Source organism: Rattus norvegicus, chromosome 8, assembly GCF_021556685.1.
Source record: "Rattus norvegicus strain SHRSP/BbbUtx chromosome 8, alternate assembly SHRSP_T2T, whole genome shotgun sequence".
Taxonomy (NCBI): domain Eukaryota; kingdom Metazoa; phylum Chordata; class Mammalia; order Rodentia; family Muridae; genus Rattus; species Rattus norvegicus.
In genome coordinates, this window is record NC_141541.1 from 75,195,001 (window position 1) to 75,217,434 (window position 22,434).

At 43.0% G+C, this 22,434-nt stretch overlaps 1 protein-coding gene across 3 annotated transcripts in view; it reads right to left on the reverse strand.

The window, feature by feature from the left end:
• Positions 1-22,434, reverse strand: part of Rab8b (RAB8B, member RAS oncogene family) — a 74,907-nt gene that overhangs the window by 1,910 nt on the left and 50,563 nt on the right. For 2 of the 3 annotated variants that reach the window (NM_153317.3, XM_087560693.1), the window contains 7 exon segments: positions 1-2,255; positions 3,048-3,098; positions 5,615-5,680; positions 7,170-7,259; positions 8,657-8,734; positions 14,919-14,979; positions 17,582-17,642. The exon segment at positions 1-2,255 is cut by the window's left edge and continues 1,910 nt beyond it. In NM_153317.3, the coding sequence (NP_695229.1) occupies positions 2,163-2,255; positions 3,048-3,098; positions 5,615-5,680; positions 7,170-7,259; positions 8,657-8,734; positions 14,919-14,979; positions 17,582-17,642 (500 nt within the window). In that variant the 3' untranslated portion in view covers positions 1-2,162. 3 annotated transcript variants of the gene reach the window in all.

A 22,434-nucleotide genomic window follows, 5' to 3' on the forward strand; every position in this document is an offset into this window, starting at 1 on the left:
ACACAAGGAGAGTAGAGACTCCAAAAGCAAAGTATTCTGGTTTTGCTTTAAAAGAGAGAAAAAAAAAAAAGGAAAAGAAGAAAAAGAAGAAAAGGCTGACCACAGAGCATGTCAGTTTTGGTTTGCAGACAACCCCTGAGATAGAAACCGAAGTGTTAAGACACCAAACAGTCAGAGGTAAATGCTAAGAGAATTACATTCATATGTAGTGTCACGACCTGTGCTTTCTGCGAAGTACTTTGTGACCAATTTAACTGCTTGAACTTTTTTCCAGAAAAGTAGTGATAAGACATTTTTAAGAAAATACTGGTTCTTTTCAAAATGTATTTAATGTCATGATGTTAGACTTGTAATTAGTTCTCAGTGAGTGAACAGCTTGCACAAGGGCAGTAATGTGTGATTTTAAGCCGATAGGTAACTAGGGAAAAAGAAGAAAAGGCTAAAGTTTTTCAACAGTAAAGTCAGCATATCCACCAAAAATAACGCTGGTATATGCAGCCACTGATGGGAAGGCCTGGCTGGCCCAGGCAGAATTGTCTGTGTGACCAGCTCTCCATGTCCACGTCCACCTTAAGGTGTGGCACAAGAGAGGGGAGTGACTGTCCTGTCACCTGTTCTTATGCCTGCTGTGTTAGGACACGTAAGGCTAGAAGAGCAGTGACATTATGATCTGCAGTTGGCACAAAAGTTAACACTATATACCCCCCCCCCCGTCCCCAATGTGGTGGTTTCACCTAGAGAAGAAACATCAGAACCAGAATTTGGTGAGAAAGGCAGTGAAGCCTTTGGTGGGCTTTGGCCTGGATGGCCACACCACTTCTCTAATGACAAACCGAAATGCACAGGGCTAGGTTTTAGACACCCAACAATGGCTATTTGAAAGCTGAGACCTGAATTATGTGCTCTACTGAAAAGACAAGATTCCTGGAGGATATGCTAGGTCTAATTACTTTTATTTTTTTAAACCCCAGATAGAACAAAGAATCATTACTTTGGGCATTACTAACAGTTGTCTTTTAAAGTTACATCAACATGTTTAATCTCTCTCCATATATGTAGTTTTCTGCAAATTAAAATCTAAAGCTAACCTTTGTTAACTCTCACAGATGGGGATTATGGTTAAGAAGTGGGTAATGTAAGCTAATGGGTGAAACTCCGAAAGAATATACTACACGTTGTAATGTGACAAGACCGCAGGCGGATGTGGAGAGAAAGCTGTGATGATCACATCTCTACCCATGTGAGATCGAAGCTCATGAAGCTCACAGGCAGACAGAAGTGCCTGCATATACCACCGGCTTTAGATAGTAAATAAGGACAGCAAGTCACACAGGAGAAGGACAGCAAACAGCCCTCGAGTAGGGAGGCTGCTGTGCTTTGCAGAGGCTGTTTCCACAGAGGACACAGAGCAGCCAACTTCAAAGGGACAGAGCCACTCAGGGGTGAGCCCGACTGATCACCCCTGACAAGATGACAATGTCATGGCCTCTGGATAGATGGGCGTTTTTATAAATTTTAAACATTTATCAAATTTAATGAGTTTTAGGAATACTACAAATCAAAGCCCTTCGATAAATGCTACCAACAGAAGGACTTTTGGCCACGTGACCCAGGCCAACCATCCTTTAATTTTAGCAGGTCAACCTCTGTTTAATGCTCTGCCATCTTTTTTTTTTTTTTTTTGGAGCTGGGGACCGAACCCAGGGCCTTGCACTTGCTAGGCAAGCGCTCTACCACTGAGCTAAATCCCCAACCCCCAATGCTCTGCCATCTTTAAACATCCCCAAATATACAAGTCTAGAACTTCAAGCCACTAAAGTGCTCAATTAAGAGTCTGAGATTATGCTGTATCAGGGAAAGGCTGACATTCATGTGCAAAGAAAGACAGCAGCTTCCAGGACAGGTAGTAAAACAAGGAAAAACCAGTTAGGTCCTACGTGTGTCTCCACGTCATTGCTTCCATGTTTAAAGAAAGGAGCCCGCTCTTTTGCTAGGCCACAAGGCTGGGATCCACTTGGCGGTCTGTGTTGAGAGGTCAGAGTTCCAGGGTACTCTCCGCAGCAGCCGGGTGAGGTGACTCTGAGGCTGGGTAGCCTGTGCTTTCAGAGAGGCGGGGAAGGGCCCTCTAGGTATTCTGCAGTCTCTCAGAAGTGAGGAGTTCATCAAAGCAGAGAACACCGGAAGAAACTGGTCTTCTTAGACCGGCTTTCTGTTATTTTCACTGGCCCACCTGCTCCTGATGAATTGCTGTCATTCTGAAAAACAGGGTATGAAGTTGCTAAGGAAACCAAGATTTCATGGTCTGACCCCAATTACCTACAAAGTAAAAGTACAGAGTGGGGAACACAAGCTACAACACTCTCGTCTGTGCTCACTGGAAAGTTCTATCAGAAGGGAAATTAGTTAAGGCTCAGCACTGTCGTCTTCTTTGCATGTAGTGGATTAAAAAGAGAAAAACACTCACAGGCTAGCGCACTTCCGCTTTAATCATGGGTTAGGCAGAACGCTCCTATATCTAGTTCAGAGCAATTTCAGCCATGGCCTGAAGGGTGTCTAAGATACTGATGGAGACAGAGCTGACACAGTGGACAGTCCGATATGAGGAAGAAGAGTTGTTAACAGAAGGAAGATAATTTTCATCAGGACCCATGTTAAGATGAACTTCAGGGTGTTCATTCATCACTGACAGCTTCAAATTGATGCCAACTTGAGCAACTCCAAAATCATCATTACATAGATAAAAATATGTATTTTATGAGAATTGAACTAGATAATCTTATGAAAAAAAGCAATTTCTGCTGTTATTATTTTTACTATTCTGACAAAAATTCAATTAACTACCCCTTCAGAAGCCAGAGGAAAGGGCTGAGACAGATGTGATGCAGAAACAATCCTAAAGCCATAGAAATTAGAACCATGGTGCAATCATATGAAAGCCTAAGAAACAAATAAGCTTAAGGTGAGTTTATTATAATCATACTGTGCATTCTGTTGAGGCCAAACTAAAAGGCTGTATCATGGAAATAAAAGCTGTAAGTAGTACAAACCATTTTTCTGTTGAGTTTTGTCATTATATCCCGTGCAAGTGTAAAAAATGCCTAAAGGCAAAACAAAAAAATATTGTTAATAGTTATTTTTCAAAATAGAAATATAGATTTTTTTATTTATTTGTTAATATACCACTTCAGGGTTTTTAATTGGAAAAGAAATATAATTAAAATCTTAGCATGTCCATGCTATTTACTTTTTCAGTTACATCATATTTTACAGTGTTGTCACATTGTCATTCATTCATCAAATATTTTATGCATGTAAGGTCTGCCACAACTTCCTATAATGGCATACACTGTGTTATGGGTAGCTTCCTCAATACACAAAGAACAGGACAGGGGCTGTGTCTAAACCACCCTTTTTCCATAGGGAAAGGGTTCAACCTCTGCCCAGATATTTGTCTTAGTTAAGGTTACTATTGGTGTAATGAAACACCATGGCCAAAGCAACTTGGGGAGGAGAGAGTTTATGAGGCTTACACTCCCATGTCACAGTTCATCATCAAATGAAGTCAGAACAGGAACTCAAGCAGAGCAGAAACCTGGAGGAAGCTGCTTACTGGCTTGCTCCCCATGGCTTGCTCAGCCTACTTTCTTATAAAAACCCAGGACTTCCACCCCAGGGATGGCACCATCCACAGTGGACTACATTAGCATTCCTTCTAGGCTCCATCCAACAGTTACGTGGCAACAGTTAGGTAGGCCTGGCCTGCTATAAAAGGGACTGTTTGGCCTCTTCTCTCTCTGCCCCTTTTCTCTCTCTGACCCATTTCTCCCTCTCTCCTTCCTGCCTCTCTCCTTGTGTTCCTGGCTGGCCTCTTCTCCCCCACCCCCTTTTCTGTCTCTACTCATTTCCCATACCCCCAAATAAACTCTATCCTATACTACACTTGTTGTAATGGCTGGTACCTAGGGATGGGGTGTGCCTGAGCATGGACCCACTGAGGTACCTGCTCCCACCCAATCCCACAGCTACAAAACATCCTTAGCCTTATAAAACACATCCCACCAATCACTGACTAACAAAATGCTTTACGGGCTGCCTATAGTCTGATCTTATGGAGGCCTTTATTAATTGAGGTCTCCTCTTCTCAGATGAGTTTAGCTTGTTCAAGATGACATAAGACCATCCAGCACAATGCTAAGATCTACTTTAGAAACGAATGAACAATCATGTATTAAACTATAGCTCTGCCATCTATCTTCACAAAACCTCTAACTTTTCTTTCTGACCTCTTTTGAGGAATACCTAAGTATGCAGAATGTTCCCTGCCTTAATACTTCAAAACTGCTGGTTCTTAGAACTCAGCTAAACCCTACCCCCAACCCGCACCCCTGTGGAAATCAGTTTAAAGGAAGCCAAGAAAACCCAAATAACTGAATCTTTTTTTTTTTTTTTTTTTTTTGGTTCTTTTTTTCGGAGCTGGGGACCGAACCCAGGGCCTTGCGCTTCCTAGGTAAGCGCTCTACCACTGAGCTAAATCCCCAGCCCCGAATCTTTTTTTTTTAATGTCATTATTTTCACTGTTTCCACAGAGGTATGAATTTTGTTTTGTGACCATGATGGGTGTGGAGCAGCTGGCACAAAAAATGCCTGTCTTGGTTCCATAGAAGGAAATTTGCTTTTCTTTTTTTTTGTTTTTGTTATCTATGCCTATGAAAATAAATCAATGACAGTTTTTTGTTTCTCAACACTCAGTAGCCAACCTAAAACATGAGTGCTGGTTATTCTAAAGAAAGAAAGGCTGTGGCAGTTCCAGTGACTACTAAGGCCGTTTAGTCTTGGGAAGGAGAAAAGAGCGAAGGATCTAAGATCCAGAAGCTCAGTTAGAACACCGTCAGGATCATTAGGTACAGTCCCACCTCCTGTTACATGTAAGTTAAGAAAATAGATCATCTAGAGCTTTCTATGACAGGTTTTCTTTACAAAGTAGAAATACCAATGGTATTCTGTGTATTTTTAAAATTGATCATAAATTATACCTCTTTAAAAACCTTAAATGACCTTTAAAATTATTACATCTTATTTCCTTGTTATGCTTTTGTATGTGAGTATTTTTGCCACACACACAAATGGCAGTCAAAGGACATGGATCCCAGAGCTCAAACTCAGGGGTCCTAGAAAGCTCTTCACCCTCTGAGCCATCTTGCCAGCCCCCCAGATAACCTGGCTCTGATGACTAACATAATGGAAATGTATTATGACTAATCTATGAAAAACAGTTTCTTATACCCCTAAATGCATTACAGTGCCAGGCACAATCTGCCTCAAATGTGTACACAGGAGACAGCAGCTTACTACAAGTGGTTCAACTTGTCTGCCACAGAGTGCACGGTGACAACATGACAGAGGACACTGGAGTCTGCGTTCCCAACCTCACAAACAAACGGCTGCTCTGAACTTGAGATGAACTTGTATCTCCTCTCTCCTGAGAACCTTAATTGAGCAATCTTGACATAACCCATGTGGAGGCTGCATGTTAGACACCCGGCAAGCAGAGCCCATGTAAAAGCCCAGGGCACAAAAGGACACAGGAGGCTTCCAAGGACCCCACATTCCTTACCTCTTCTACATTTGTACTCGATTTTGCACTTGTCTCCAAAAATTTAATCCCATAGTCAATTGCTAACTGAGAGACAAACAGAAAATCAAATTTAGTGAAAATGGCTTGGATGGACAAAGCACTTAGAAGGTTTTACATGTTCCAAGAACCTATGCCAGAACTCCTATGGTTTTCAATGTTTTTGTTTTCTTGTACTGTGTCTTACATTTTATAGTTTAACTTAAGTCTAAAAATGACACACCATCGACTTAAAATGTTATGTTAGAAATTTGTGCTGTTGTACGTGTAGGTCTCTAAAACACACAAGAAAACCCACCAGATGGAGTCTCACCCTTAGCACCAGCCTGGGATTCATTTACTCCTCCATCTACTCTCTGGAGAGCAGAGCTCCCCAGAGTAACCATCCTCCTCCTCTCTGAAAGAACTGCTCTGTGACTGACACAGGGACAAGGAATTGAAGTGCATATTTTACAAATCAAAGTAGATCTGGCCTCCAGGTCCTCCCAGCATCCCTCAGTTTCTACCTGGGGTACCCTGTCCCCAACCCTAAACTCTCCAGCCCAGGGGCTGGGCTGCCCTTCTCCCAGAGACTCTTCCCTATATAATCCAGACATCTCTCACTCTCTTGTGTATTCTCTCTCTCTCTCTCTCTCTCTCTCTCTCTCTCTCTCTCCCTCCCTCCCTCCCTCTCTCCCTCCCTCCCTCCTTCTCTCCTCTCTGCACACACCCTTTGTCCCTTTCTCTTACCAATCCATCCCACCCCTACCCCTCTGCTGGCCTCCTCGAGGCAACTCCCCTGGCCTCGAGCCTTGGGGCCAGTGAACTCACCCAAGAGCAGCTTCCCAATAAACCTGCCTTTTATATAACCTAATCTAGCTCGAACTGACTCGTTTCACTGGTAGGGAAATAACCTATCAGGAACAACAAATGTGAAATCTTTTTACATTTCCATGTATTCTTAGAGTCCCCATCCAGACAACACTACTCAAATTAAATGTAGGTTCTTAAGAGCAGGTTGATAGGCTGAAAAACAAAACACGTTTTGCACCTATCACTGGAGAAAAATTCCAAACTTAAAAAGGAAAACCTTCTCAGGAACTGAGAAAATACCGCAGGAGTAAATATGTGTAAACAATAAGTGTTTGCGCTACAGACTTTAGGCAGACAGGCGCCTGTAATGTCACCTCTTATGCCCTCTTACTAAACTCTTAGGAAAAATAACAAACTGGAAAGTGAGTGTGGCTGAAATTCACCTGCCCTAGTACTGAACTATCTTAACTTCAGAGCTGGGCTTTTCACACAGATCCAAAGGAAAGAGCCCACACTCAAAGCTGCAGGGACCTTAAGAAAGGCCAATCTGTGTCGCCCTGCAGATTCCTTAGGGGTGAGTCATGACCGGATGCTATAAACAGGGTTGATTTGAATACTAATTCCCACTGTTCAAGTATAGACTCCTTCTCACTGTCGTTAGAGTCAGTTCTTACAGGATTAAAACAGGTATTTACTAAGAGCGAATGGGGGAAGTCTCATCCTTTATCCACTGGCTCAAACTTACCTTCTCCCCTCTTTCTTTCGACACTTGTCTTTTGTCGTTCATATCACATTTGTTACCCAGGATCATTCTTTCAACATCTGAAGAGGCATGCTGCAGGGTAAAAACAGCTCCTTATAAAAGCAGCCTGAGAAAGACCCCAGCAATTCAATGGGAAAATCCTAACCTGTCAGAAACGGGTGGTGTGTTCAAGACAAGACCGTCCTTCGTTCAACACAAGGCCCAGTCAGAGAAAAGTTTAAAGACAGAAGGGAGAATTACTTCAGCTCAGATCCTTAACAGGGCCCATGCCAACATTTCCCCAAAGGCTCACACTCACTCTCATAACTCATATATTAAATATATCTTATGGCTATCTAACAGTCAAACTTACCAAACAGTTAAAGAAAAAAAACCAACCAACCAAACAAACAAACAAACAAAAAAACCCAAAAAACAAAAAAAAAACATAAAGTACTGAGTCATCCAGTAGAGAAAGTAATCTGGGTTCTGAACTATTTAAAAAGATCAACTATGTTTGGGCTCATTCAAACGTGTTAAGTTATTTCCTAGTCAGTGTTAGCAAGTTAACATTTCTTCTAGGCTCCACCCAACAGGTACTTAGCAACAACCAGGTAACAGCCTGGCTTACTATAAAAGGACTAAGGCCTCTCTAGCCGCTTGCGTGTGTGTGTGTGTGTGTGTGTGTGTGTGTGTGTGTGTGTGTGTGTGTGTGTGCTCTCTCTCTCTCTCTCTCTCTCTCTCTCTCTCTCTCTCCTCCCCCCTTCCTACTTCCCTCCCTTCCTCCCCCCACCTCCTTTCTTTTTTCTTCCCTCTCTCCCCCTCTGCTTGTTTCAGGTCAGCCTCTTCCCTTCTTTCTCCCATCTCTCTCTGTCCTTCTCTGTCCCTTCTCTTTCTCTGCCTCTATTCCCTTCTCAACCCCACTTCTCATGCTCCCCCAATAAACTTCATTTTATACTAGACCTGTGGGGCCCTCTAAGGCGCCCCTCCTGCCACATCATATGTTTTACAAAACAAATCACTCATTTTTTTTTTTCTGAAATGCTGTGGAGGTTTTTAAAGAAAACAAGACCAACTATCCTGGAGCTAACCCAATTTTCAAATATCTAAGGAGGATAAAATGTTAGAAAGTTGCAGAAGTAGACTCATTGCTGCTGCTGAAAGGACTCAGACATCTTAGCTGTGACTCTGTCTTGAGAACCAAGTCACTTCTTCCTTGCCTGTTTCCTCAGTTACAACACAGGGACCTGAGTTAGGTCGTATCTAAGCTCTGACCCGAGTCTAAATATAACAACGCTCCTCCGTCCACTGTCTACGGACGGCAGTCCACCACTGAGATCTAGGTGCTCCTCTTCCCCTCAGGGGACAGGGTGGGCCTCTCTTGCTCATTCTGTTCCTCAGTACCTCTGCCACCTCTCAGAGAAAGCAACAGCCTGCCACATGTGCCCAACAGGCTTCTGAAAGCATTACCCCTTCCCTTCCATACACACCTCTTCAATGTTTCTTATCCAATTTTTAATATTGTCAAAGGATTTTTCATTGGTGATGTCATAGACCAGCATAATTCCCTGTGGGAAAAAAAAGGCTTTATGTCACACTTCATATACTACCAACTCCCAATCAGGACATGCCTATCTGCCTCTCTTTTGTCCATTTTGGTCTTTAAAGAGGAGTAAGTTTGAAAAATACAGAGGCAAAACCAAACGACTTCTGCTCTCATGACACTGTATCTATAGACTCTGTTAACATCTTCCTGGCTAACTTTAGTGAATTAGCGATTGTGGGAACGGGAGCTGCTCTTTCTACCTGACCTCAGGTGATAATGATCGGCACCAACTGGTGTTTCAGCCCTGCCTGAGACAGACGGGGACAATGACTGCTGAGAGGATGAGGGGCATTTCCAGGGCGCACTTGCTTATTACAAATGGAAACGATTGTCCTTATGGACAGTCTCCTATGGAGACTGAGACTGTGCTGTTTTAAGATGTTTTTCTTTCAATACAAGCTAATCACAAATGTTACCATTTGTTTAACACTAATAATCATGAAAATATAATGCATTTAGTACATGGGTTAATTAAAGGCATTGCCATCGTGTTTTTAAAGATTACCCACCTCTGTGTTAAATATCCAAACAGTGCCATGAGAGCTGATCATGGATGCCCTTACAGAAAAGAGACTGGAAGAAGTTAAGGAAGAAAACGGGGAGGCGGCTGAAGACCAGGCAACAGTTCCAGGAAAGCAAACTGAGGATAATCTAATAAGCTAGTGCATGAGAAGAGATCAGGCTCTGAAATACCGAGTCATGGCATCTCCAGACATTCTTCAGTACTTCAGTACTCTGTGCTACGTCTACAGGTATCACTCCATTCGGTAATGCGTAGGGGCTGGTGGTCCAGTGGCAGAGTGTGTGCCTAGCATGGGTGAGGACTGCAGGCTTGCTCTCCAGCATTGTAAGAGAGTAGATAGAAAGAGAGACAGAGATACTGAGTCTAAGGCTGACTGTGCACATGGCTGAAATCCTAATGCTCAGGAAGCAGAGAAGAATTTCAGGCCAGCCTGGGCTACATAGAAAAACTTTATTTAAAATATTCACACATACACAGACCCCCTCTCCCCCACTAAAACAAAACCCTACCAACTCCCAAGGATTTGTTAAGTATCTACTGTGTGCCAAATACTATACTTAACTAGGTATTATAAACAGGGAACAGGAAAACCAAGACTCCTTCTTTTCATTAACAACTAGCAAAGAAAACCGACTGATATACAATTAACTAGATAATTGCTACGAAGAAGCACGGGGAGCTTTGAGCTAAAACACCTGGGACACAACCTTATCTGGTGAAGTGACTCAAGCAGTGAAGGGCGGTTTCTCTGAGAAAACAAGTACAGCTAAGGCATGAAGACCAAGTAGAGTTAATCTGACAAAGGGGATAGATAGGACTGGTGACAAAAGAGCCCACAGTACCTGCCACAAAGCGAAATAGGGGTTGGGGGTGGGGCAGGGAGGATGAATAGCTTTCTGTCTTTGAAGGTCCAGGATACACTCAATTGACTCAAAGAAAGCTTAGCAAGATGCACAGATAGATCTACTGGGAAGAGGGACAAGATGGGTTCAAACAGGCGAGCAGGGCCAGATATCCTTTAGTGAACACTGTCTAGACACCAGCTGTTAGGGATTTCCTACAGTCGTCACAAATTCTCCTAAGTAAAACAGGAGTGTAAGTTCCTCCCAATCTTCTGCTTTTCCTGTACTATCCTGTAGTAAAGGGCACTAAAACCAGGCAGCCGTGCCAACACCTGGATGTTTCCCTCATAGCTAGGTCCTGGAGATGCCATGACTCAGATTTTCAGACCTGACCTCTTTCCATGCACTAGCTTATTAGACTCCCCTTTGTTAGCTTTCCTGGAGCTGCTGAGCCAGTCTCCCTGCTTCTTGCTTTCATTCTGACCCGCCTATGCCTCTTCTCTGGGAGCACAGTGATCGTCCCATGTTCAAATATTTGCAGTACACCGCACCCCCCACAGTTCTCAGAATTAAATTCCACAGCAAAGTCCTGCACAAGCTGGCTTCCAACTGTCCAAATATATACAAGTCACATAAAACACAGACAAAAAAGCCAGGAAGTAAAAAAACATTCTCTCTCAGCTGGGCTGCGGTGGTGCACACTCTTAATCCCAGCATTTGGAAGGCACAGGCAGCAGATCTCTGAGTTTGAGGCCAACCTAGTTTACAGAGTGAGCTCCAGGGCACCCAGGGCTACACAGAGAAACCCTCTCTCAACAACACAAAACAACAAAACAAAACAAAACAAACAAATGTAAAAACTAAAACAAAAAATTATCTCTCAGGGTAGTAGGATTTAGGATTTCTTGGCATTCTTAAAGCTTTTTTTATACCACTTAAATCCACTTTTTAACAGCCAGGGGAAAATATTGTTGGCTTTCTTTTTTTCTCTTCCTTCCTTCCTCCCTTCCTTCCTTCCTTCCTTCCTTTACACAGAGTCTCACTATGTAGCCTCGGGTGACCTGAACTTCCTATAGAAACCAGGCTGGCTCCACCTCAAGAGACCTGCCTGCCTATGCCTCTTGAGCAGTGGGAGCAAAGGTGTGCTATTGTTTAAATGACAAGCAACATTCTCCTCTACCCCACTCTTCCTTGCCTCAAATGAACATTTTACTTTAGCTATACACTGTAAAATTTTTTTTAATTTAAAATTTTTTAATGTGGAAAAGTACACATTTTAAAATGAAAAAGTATTTAGGTTTTATGCTACCTATAATTTACCACAATAAAAAAACACAAATGACAATAATTACTGCTACAGAGTATTTAGCTATCCACAGTTAAAATTAATCAAATAATCTCTATAGTAATATTATCCTCTGGACTAATTAATCAAGTTTTAACATTCATGTGCCCTGTCTGCCTCAAATGTCCCTTCCCTTGGTAACTTGACCGTGGTGTGAGGGGCAAAGGCTCTCAAGCCAGAATCTTCTAGCTCAGGGGCTACTATGTAATTAGTAGGGAGACCCTGGAAGGCAGTATTTTAGCCTTCTCAATCTCTAACATGTGGCTGTTCTGAGGAGCTACTGAGATGTTCTCTGTAAAACACCTAACCCAGACCTCAGGACATAACTGAACTCAACGAGCAGCAGACATTTGTTACCACCTTGCCTCTGATTTCAACAGCAAAAGCCTTTTAGCTTTTCCTGCGTTTGTAAAATTAATATGGATCTTCTAGAAATAAAAATTAAGTATACCAGTTAAACTTTATGGATCCAGTATAGTCTACAATGAGAACTGTCGCCTAAGAATTCAGAAAAGGTTGTTGGTCTGTGGGAAATAACAATGACTTAATGATATGGCCCTCTTTCTCTTACAGCCTAATTGTCCAATCAAGGTTTACTGTAAAGGCAGTAGGAACATGGAAGCCTGTGAAGTTGCTGACATGTTTAAAACAATCTACATAGTGGCAGACTCCAGAAGATTGTTACATGTCTGATCTAACCAACTAGAGTTTGCAATGACCACCACCTACTGGGAACAGCATACTCCATGAAAACACAATAGCTCTACAGCTCACTGACACAGATAGCCTGGAAGATCCAAGACTTCAACAGAACAGCATTTCCTGGAGAGGCTTCCACTGATTCACATCAGCAGCAGGTATTTACTGAGTATCTACCATGTCAGGAACTAACACTGTACACAGCAAAACAAAAGGGAAAAGCAAAGCACGACACCCGCCTTCTGAGTGGAGAAGTCGATAATGTATGTCCGGCACAGCAGTGGTCATGACCATATGAAGAGACAGGAAGCCAGATGAGGTGGCAGGAACATGAGGAAGTCAGATAATCCATGAGTCTAAATCAAGTACACATCCCACTAGCCTATTTCTTCACACTATGAACTAGACAGAGCTAAAGAGCCAAGGGAGACACTTGCTCCACAGGTAGATTCCTGCCTACCCTCAGGGAAAGGGAACAAGGCTAGCATGACCACCTAGCCCCAGAACAGAAAACAATGGCGAACAGAAACACATGTCTAAGATACTTCTAATCAAATTTAACCATGGACTCATCAACAAATGTATCCCTAGAACCCACAGGAGTCCCTTCCCTCTGATTCCAATCTAAGCAAAGTAAAGGAGTAACCATTGTCTTTTTGATAATGAAAACTCTTTATAATCTTAATGTCATCTGTTCCGGCAACTTTGTTTGTTTGTTTGTTTGTTTTGCCTTGTTTGTTTAGGTTTGTTTTTTTTTTTTTTTGTCAATTTGACATATACTAGATTCATCTGAGAAGAGTGAATCTCAATTGAAGATTCCCTAAGAATCTCCGTAAGACTGGCCTATAGGGAAAGCCTGCAGAGCATTTTCTTATTGGGACTGATGTGGGAGGGTTCAGCCCACTGGGAGGTGGGGAGGTGGTCCTGAGTGTCTACAGAAGCAAATTGAGCATGCCATGAGGAACAAGCAAGTAAACAGAGCTTCTCCATCTCCATGGCCTTGAGTTCCAGCCCTAGCTTCCCTGGATGACAGGACTATAAGTTATAAGGCAAAATGAATGTTTTCTTTCCCAAGTTGACTTTGGTCACCATGCTTTATCACAGCCATAGGAACCCTAAGTAAGTATCACAAGGCCGAGTGTGGAGAACACATTAAGTGGCTAGTATTATGCTATAGTGTTAAAAGGAATCTTCAATCTTATGTGGAAGGAATGAGTTACTGATACTCAAGACAAGAGTATGTGGACAAGAGGAAGTAGGGGAGAGGGGGTGACAGTACAATAGTGGAAGGACCTGTGGACCTCAGTTGCATCTCCCTGGATGCAAAGGTTAGCTACGTACCCCTTTAACTCTGTTACCCTATCATTCTCATGACTACTGCAGTCACAATAGCTAGTACCCTACAACATGCCAAGGGCCCCATGAGCTTAATGGTTTAGCTTTCAAAGACTGCCAGACCATACCAGGTTTCAACAAAATTCAAGGCTCAAACTTGGGCTTGGCACGTGCCTACTTAACTTACTTGGTTTCTGGTGCTAGAGATTTAACATCAGGAATGTTAAACACATTCTACCACTGAGCTACATCCCCAGACTCCAACCTAAAGGCTAGCACTGAAACTCTAACATGGGCCTGACAGCTCACACACCTCTGATTCTGAGTCACTTGTCCACCACTGTGCACATAAGTCCTGCCAGAATCCATAGGTACTATAAATGTATTGGAGAAGCATGTAAGGACAAAAGACAGTCATATAACAGAGCTATGATAGGAAGGACATGGCCAGGAGTAGCCAAGAAGGGCCCTAGCAGCCAAGGTCCTCTAGAGTTATCAATCATTCGGCCACTCCTAGCCAGTCAATCAGACTCCAGAGAGTCGAGCCACATGCAAGGCCAGGTAGCAGGGATGTAGGATGGAGAGGACGTAAGGTGACATGGCTATAGTGCTGAGGGACACAAGGAAACAGGAAATGAACACCGAGTCTCAGGGTCTGGGGCCTAAGACTGCTCTCAAGTGCTTGTAAAAGGAAAAAAGATCACAAAAATGTAAAAATACCTCAGCCAAAAGAAGATGTATTCTAGGATAGCTAAGAGTTGATGGTCTAATTACTTATTATAAAGACTAATAGCAAAATATTACTAAAACCGAAATACAGTTTTAAAAATTTTTTTAAATCTCTTGTTTTTAAATTTAAAAATTTATTTTCCTTCACTTTACTTTGCAGGATAGTTTATAGGGATCAGATGAAATCCTGGCTCAATGGATATTATTGCCTTAGATTCATGGGAATTAGCAAGGCCTACCCTGGATCAAACTCAGGGAATCGGCAAGCCTTCCCTAGGTCGGGCTCAGGGACCTGGCAAAGCCTTCCTCTGGTCTGTGTGTGAATGCTGACTGTCCAGGAAGCACAGATGGAGATGCAGCTTCCCCATCCAGATGTTTACTGAGAACTGCTGCTGTAATGAGACCTCCTACTGAGACAAGCCAGCCCACTCTTCTGTCCAGAACCAGCAACGCTCTGAATGGTGTGTGTAAGTGCTGCTCCACCACAGTGAGCAAGGGCCACCACTCTCAGCTTTTCTGTACGTGTGTCTGTATGTCTGTCCTTTCCTCATTCCCTCATTTGCCCCAGCAGGTTTCCAGGACCATGCCAGCTATGCTGAATGCAGTGATTCTAGGCTCTAGTTTCCTAACCAATGATAGGCAATGAATACCCTGTTTTATTTTCCCCACTCACCATGGCTCCTCTATAGTATGCTGTTGTAATTGTTCGGAATCTTTCCTGGCCCGCCGTGTCCCTAAAATTTGAAACAAAGAAAGGAAAGAATGGTTTTAATTACCAGCCAACCAAGTGAGAGCCCCAAGTCATAGCAGATAAAATTCTGACCTCTCCGCCGTGCAGTGTGGCAGGGAAAAGGAGAACTCGGACAAAGGTGGCACACTGTGCCTTGAGAGCTGGAGGCAGCAGTGGCCACAGGAGCCTGTCAGAGCGCACAAGGACTTGGGTGGAAAAAGCACAAGTGAGAAAATGCGCAGGTCCCACTAGGAACTGGGCTATGGGAAGAGACAGAGAATAGCTCTAAATTCTTGGACTCCCAGAGGCAGCGATAACCTGTCTGTAAGTGCTACATGATTGGGGTATTTTGCTTTTTTGACTGCATGTGTGATTTCTTTCTTTTTTTTTTTTTTTTTTTTGGTTTTTGGTTTTTTTTTTTTTTCGGAGCTGGGGACCGAACCCAGGGCCTTGCGCTTCCTAGGTAAGCGCTCTACCACTGAGCTAAATCCCCAGCCCCCGCATGTGTGATTTCTACACAAAGCAAACAGCTGAACGACATGCATTCTGCTCAGCAGACCTGAACAAAACCTGTCTCCTCTAGACACTTTCAGAGCACGGCCTGAAGCTAATGACAGGAACCTGGAGTCCAACATCGTTCTCCAAGTTTCTAAAGACTAAACATAAACATCTCAAAATTACACAAGCTTTTAGCTATTCTTTCATTTGAACTAAAGGCATACTGCTAAAATATGTATTCTAGAATGGGAATGTAGCTCGAGAGTAGGGCACTTGCCTAGCAAGGCCCTAGGTTCAGTATTAATCCAGGGCTGTGTGAGGGGGAGCACCGTATGCTTCACACTGACACACTCCAAGAAATATGGACATTTCTAATTAAATTCATAGCTTACATCCTACAGAAGAAGCCACGTTTCCTTGATAATCGGAGGAAAGCTACTACTTTTAAATTTGCCATTTATAGCCGGAACTAATTCACTTCCTGTGATACTAGGATAAACTCAATTATGCAATTTAATTGGGAAGAACAGAGAGGTTTGTGGAAATATAGTAAAAATCTAATATATAGTAAACTCCACTGAGGGACAAAGGTTCAAAGGGAATACAGCCAATTAAGCAGCAAATATCTTAGTATTTGTATCTACTTTATAAAATACTTCTGAGCATGCTGCCCCCCACAGCAGAGTGGCTGTGATGACCTCACCCAGAGTGAAGTGGGTAATATTATCATCTTTACCCTGCAGCAGGTTCAGGAGAGCTATGGCCTGATCTCTGCCACTAAACAGATCTCAGCCTTGAACGAGACTCAAGCAGTGCACACTCAGCTGTAGCACCAAGATGAGACTCACACCAAACCCATAGCCTGTCATTCTCTTCCGTATCAGCACTAGAAATGTGAGGAACTTACCTTTTGCTCAGCAACGAGGAGGAACAGAGAAACCAAGCACCTTTAAGTGGATTAATCATATTTCCTTTACTCAGATACATTACCGACTTAGAAACAGCATACACATGCGCACACAAATAATAAGAAAAAAAACCTTAAGGCTGAGTGTGTTTCTCCGAGTTCTGTGACGGAACAGGGGGTGTGAGTAACAGGTGATAACCTACTGCTTTTGCGTAGCATCCGCAGTATAGGGCAGTCTGTGGGATTGTGCCCTCGGCCTATGATAGCTGATGCTGTGTCTAGGTGGACAGTGCCAGAATTGAGTTAAGTTATAGAACACTCTAATGGCAAATTTAAAACTAGTAGCTTTCCCCCAATCATGCTTGGGGTAGGCATGGAGGGGGAACCCCATATACATTTGGTATCAAAAGTGTTTAAATGTTTTTTTTTTAAGTCACAGTACTTATTTTTTCCTTATTTCTCCATTAAATAGGCCCTACTTGATAAATTATAAAGTATAATTTATACAGAGCTATAGAGGCCCTCCAATTTCATTAATCCAACTAATCTGTGAGTGAGGAAGGAGGAGCCCAAGAAGGTGCGGGGTTTGGAGAAGCTTCCCCTGAAAGCTAAAAGGCTTGGTTATGTATCAGCTGGTGATATTGGGGGTTGAGTCTCTGGGGGTTGGGCTTGGTGGGAAGTCCTTAGGTCACCGGGAGCATGTTCTTCAAGTGGACTGTACAGCCCTAGGCCCTTCCCCGTGCTCTGTCAAGCATTCCCTGCCATTGCCATCCAGTGCCTCATCAGAGACCCAGCAATGTCTACCTAATCTAGGTCCACCTGTGAGCCAAACAAAGCATCTCTCTTTATAAACGCAGCATCTCACATGTTCTGTGTTAGTGATGGACAGAAAGCCATTTCCGCAAAGTCCTCCATTTAGAATGCTGTGGCTAGAAGCCAGGCCTGACTTTCAGCCCAGGGTCTGTGCCATTTTGCTGTGTCTGAGTCACAGCTGCAACTACAATGAAGAAGTGCATGCTTTTGAGAATCAGTTTCTTCTTGTCCAGAGCTTGGAACAGGCAGGCTTTGACCTCCTTCCCCCTCTGGTTTTCCAAAGGAAAGGTTTGAGCGGCTGACGATGTCTCTAATATCTTGAGTCACATTTTAACCCACTGCCAATTCCAGTAGAAATTCCATGTGCCTTCATTTTTTTTTAACTTACCATATCTGAAGTTTAATTTTCTTTCCGTCGAGTTCTATCGTTCTGATTTTAAAATCAATTCCTGCCAGAAAACAAAAAAGGATATGCTAAGTTCCTTAAATTCAATCCAAGTCTTATTAGGGAGGGAACAAAGATTTCTATTGAAAAAAAAAAAAGCTCTCCAACGCACTGGAAAATGTGAGCGCACGGAGGGTGTGAATGGCATGTTTCCTTTGAATACAGGCTGGAGAGAGGAATGCTAACCACTCTGCAAAGCATTCCCACACATGTGAAGTGCAAGATTACAGGCCTCATGATTTGGGCACAAATGGACCACATCCTGCAGAGCTACATAATTCAGAAGGACCGAGAACATAACATATTTTCTCCTTCCTGAAATACATACACACAATATTTTCAGTCCTCATGCCCCAACCTTCCCTACAAAAGACTGTAGAGACTCTTTAAAACAATTTTCTTCCCCTCCTGTTACTTATTTTGTCAGAATCTGCACACTTAAGGGGGAGAGAGGGAGAGGAGGGGGGAAGGGAGGGAGGAAGGGAGGGAGGGAGGGAACGCCTCTGCCCATTTGGGAAGGAAAGCCTATTCTACTTTATACAGTTAGCAGGGACTTCATATACATCTTAATTAATGCTCCCTGGGGGTTACTGCCTGGAACTGAAATGGCTAGAATGGTTTTTAGCCTGGCTCACATTTCGGAATTCCAGAGACCGCGACGACAAGGACGACAACAACAAAACTCCCTTGACTAGGCCTGCCTCTTCCCCAATCCTGAGACTGACTTACCTGGTCAGTCTGGTTAGCTGGTTAAACTGGCGATTTTCAAAGCCCCCTGGGTGACTGAACCTGACTCCAAAGCCCAGCAAGCCCAAAGGCTGTCAGGGAAGGGAAAGCCAGTTGGGACGTTGTCATTCCAAAGTTAGACATCTCTTCACCTATCTATCCGCAAGCCATGACAGTTCAAACTTACTCAGGACTCTACCACACAGGGGCACACAGTCCTTGTCTCAACAGTGTGCTTTATCTTTGCCTGGGAAGCAGGGTTTATTTATTTTTTTTTTTACTTTTGAGACAGCGTCTCGTTAGCTAAAGCTGGCTTCAGATCACTGTGTGGCTGAAGATGATTCTGATTTGACCTTTCTGCCTCTACCTTCCAAGGGCCAGAACTGCACTATGCACCACCACTCTAGTTTATGCAGTGCTGGGGAACGGAGGACGGTCTATAAGATAGGTAAGTACTCTTCCAACTGCGCTATAACCCCAATCCCAGGAATAAGGAAGGGTTTCTGTATCAATCAGAGATAAATACAACTGGGCAGCAATGCACTAAATCCCCCTCCTCTGGCCACTCAGCTGCATTTAGCTTTTCCCACTCTTTTACCTTTTACACTGAACTCAGTTTCTAATGCTTCTCAAGAGCACTTATAAACTATGTCCTATAAATGGTCTTGAACAGTAACTGCAGCATTTGGAGTGTGAAGGGGTATCACGCAGCCATGTATAATACTTCTTCACAGGGAGGTGGAAAGCACCCAAAAAGACTGTTCCCAGATCCAGCTTTCAGTAATGCATATGCATAAACCAACTGGATTTCACCCTCTTCTCTGTGTGGTACTTTTCCATGAGGGAGCCTTCTTAGCTCTCTCTGCATTTGGAAACACACAAAAATCCCACCCAAGCTGATCTAACAAACTAGCCTCTTAATCACTCTTTCTGTCACTAATGGCCCTGGACTGTGAGCAAATACAATCTGATACCAGTGTTCCCAGGTTCCACGGCTCATGTTTCTTCCTCTACAGTAATTGGCTTTGCAGGAGCAAAACTTAGTTCTGTAGCATGACCAGTACTGCTAGAGTCCCACAGCACCTGTCTGCCCTCACTTGTTTCAGGTGTAGACACCAGTTTTTATTGTCATTTGACTTTTCAAAACGCCCCCAAATCCAGTATAACAAAGACCCCATAGAAATCCTCTCTTGACCAGGCAAGGTGACTCCATTGGTAGAAAAGCACTTGTCAACCTGAGATCAATCTGGGACCCAAAGTGAAAGAACTAATTCTTAAAGCTAACTTCCATATATGGGCATGGTCTGTTTGTGGTGTGTGTGTGTGTGTGTGTGTGTGTGTGTGTGTGTGTGTGTGTGTGACACATAAAGCTCAAATGCATAATAAATTAAAACAAAACAAAAAATCCTTCTTCCACCCTTTATCTTTTTCTGGCTCCCACATAAAGAGCAATGCCTAGCATTCAGAAGGCATTCAATAAGAGTTTCCTAAAACTAACATTCAAAAATTTTAATTATTTTTAATTATGTGCATTTGTGTTGGGGGATGTATGTGTGTGCAGTGGCCAGAGGTGTTAAATCCCCTGGAGCTGGAGTTACCACATGTGGGAGGCAGAGGCAGGTGAACCTCTATGAGTTCAAGGCCAGCCTGGTCTACATAATGAGTTCCAGGAGAACCAGGACTATAAGTACTGAGACCCTGTCTCAAAACAAACGAACAAACAAACAAACAAATATAACAAGAAGAAAAGACAAAAAAAGAAGAAAGAAAACAAAAGAAAAGAAAGGAAAGAACTCAAGTCCTCTTGGAGAGTATATGTTCTTAACTGGTAAGTCAGCTCTTTCAGAGAGCCACATCAGAGAAATAAAACCCACTAGTAGAAGTGGCAAGGGGGACTGGAGGGTAAGAAGTGGGACTTCAGATCTGCAAATTCTGCTGAGTACCTCACAAAATCAGGAAGACGTTACCCACCACTGAGGTGTATGCTTCAAAATGGAAAGACAGTAGAATGTGCTGGACCATGTTAACTCCAACCAAATGTGGCTTGAGAAAACCTCCATTCTCAGGAGCGCCAATAGATGGAAAAGTGCAGCTTAACTCAGTACTGCGATGACTCGGTGATTTGCTTTATTAGGAATAACGGTCTCAGTCAATCCCATTAGCCAAGCTTTAGTCAAACCAGGTTCAAAATAAGGCAAATGTCAGGTTGTAGTTAAATGAACTTCTCACTTCCCCTGATCTGTAACTGTTATCCAGCCATGTGGTAGCCGTGCACCTGATTCATGAATAATTGTGTGCTCATAAACACCATTAAATGTAGTTTGTTTAAAACTTGTTTTTCTTTCTCTCCTTACATGTGTGAGAACAAGCTATCTCCATACAGAATCAGAGGTCAGAGGAGAACTTCCTGGAGGACTGTGTATTTGACATTGCTTTAACTGCAGAGTAAAAGTTCATTAGCTAACAGGGAAACCCAGTCAGGACCTTTCACTAGAAATGGAGGGTATTAATATTACTGACAAGTGCACACACAAGTGTGCACCCTCAAACATACAAACAAGCATGCATGTTCTCATATAAGTGATGCAAAATCTCTCCCCCTAAAAAAAGAAGATATTTATAATTTGCCTGACAATAGTATCAATAGAAACATAGTAGATCAACGTTCACTTTAACATTTACTTTTCTGAGATCAAAGATAATTATGATTAAAATTGTATTGGTTAGGATACGTTCAACTGCAAGTAACAGACAGACTTCAGTTCAAACTAGCTTAACGTAATCTCAACTCAGTGGAGACAGGTTCAGGGACCCCCTCGGTCCTGTGGTTCCAGCTCTTTTCTCTGTGCCTCCCTCATCTCTGTCTTTCTGGGAGGATCAAGTTTATCCTCTGACTGGTGTCAGCTCCTGATAATGAAGCAAGATGAGAAGAAAACAGTCCAGGTTCCTATCCCCTTAGGATGCCCTATCTTCATGACTCTTCCTCCTTTTTTCCCTTCTTCTCTCCCCTCTGAAGGTATAATGTTATTGTGCACAGTGTAACAATTATCCTTGTATTATTAAATACTAATTTCTATGCCCCTGGATCTGGTTGCAATCCTTCTAAGAATCTCCTGTCTTAGTGTTGTGATTTTTGCTCCTCAATTATTCCCTGATTGGTCAATACAGCTAGCTAATCACCCAATGACTGAGCAGGGGAGAAACAAGGACAGGACTTCTTCCTAGCTAGGGGAGGGGGCAGGATAGAGAGGAAGTGGGAGTTCAACTACAAGGAGGGGGTCCAGGAGACACCGTGAGAAAACAGCTGGGGCAGAGAAAGGCATAGCAGGCAAGTGTCTCAGGGATTTTGGTTGAGAGGTAGCCAGCGTAGCTTAGAGGATTAATAAAGTAAGACTGCCCAGTTATTGTGCTATAAAGCTATAAATAAATATAATAGCACAGTTTCAATAACTTGAGAGCTAGCAGGTAAGAGAAAAACTGTAACATGTATAAAAATGCTAGTAACACCTTTCTTTTTATTTTATGTGTATTCATGTATATATAGAGAGAGTGTGTGTGAGTGTGTGTGTGTGTGTGTGTGTGTGTGTGTGTGTGTACGCGTGCACGTGCGAGTAAAGATCAGAGTTCAACCTAAAATGCAGATCCTCTGGCATGATTCACCTTTAAAAAAAAAAAAATCCCTGTATTTATTTACTGAAGGTAGGGTGTGCCACAGTGGGGATCAGAGGGCAACTTGTGGGAATCTGGTCATGAGTCCCAGAGGCTGAAGTCAGGTTAACAGGTTTTGTGGTATCACCTTTATCCATCAAACCTGTATCCATCAGCTTCTCTCCTTGTTTTTGAGAAAAGGTTTCTTCCTGGTCTGGAATTTGAGAGGAAAGCTACGCTGGCGGGCCAGGGAGCCCTACACTTCCACCTCCCAAGTGTCAGGAGTTCAACATGTAGCCTTCTTTCTTTTTTTTAACATACGATTAAATTCAAGCCCTTGTACTTGGACCTTTACACATAAGTTCTCTCCCTAGCCCCCATGTCTCATTTCTCAAGGACTTGTCATAGAGCATCATGTTCTG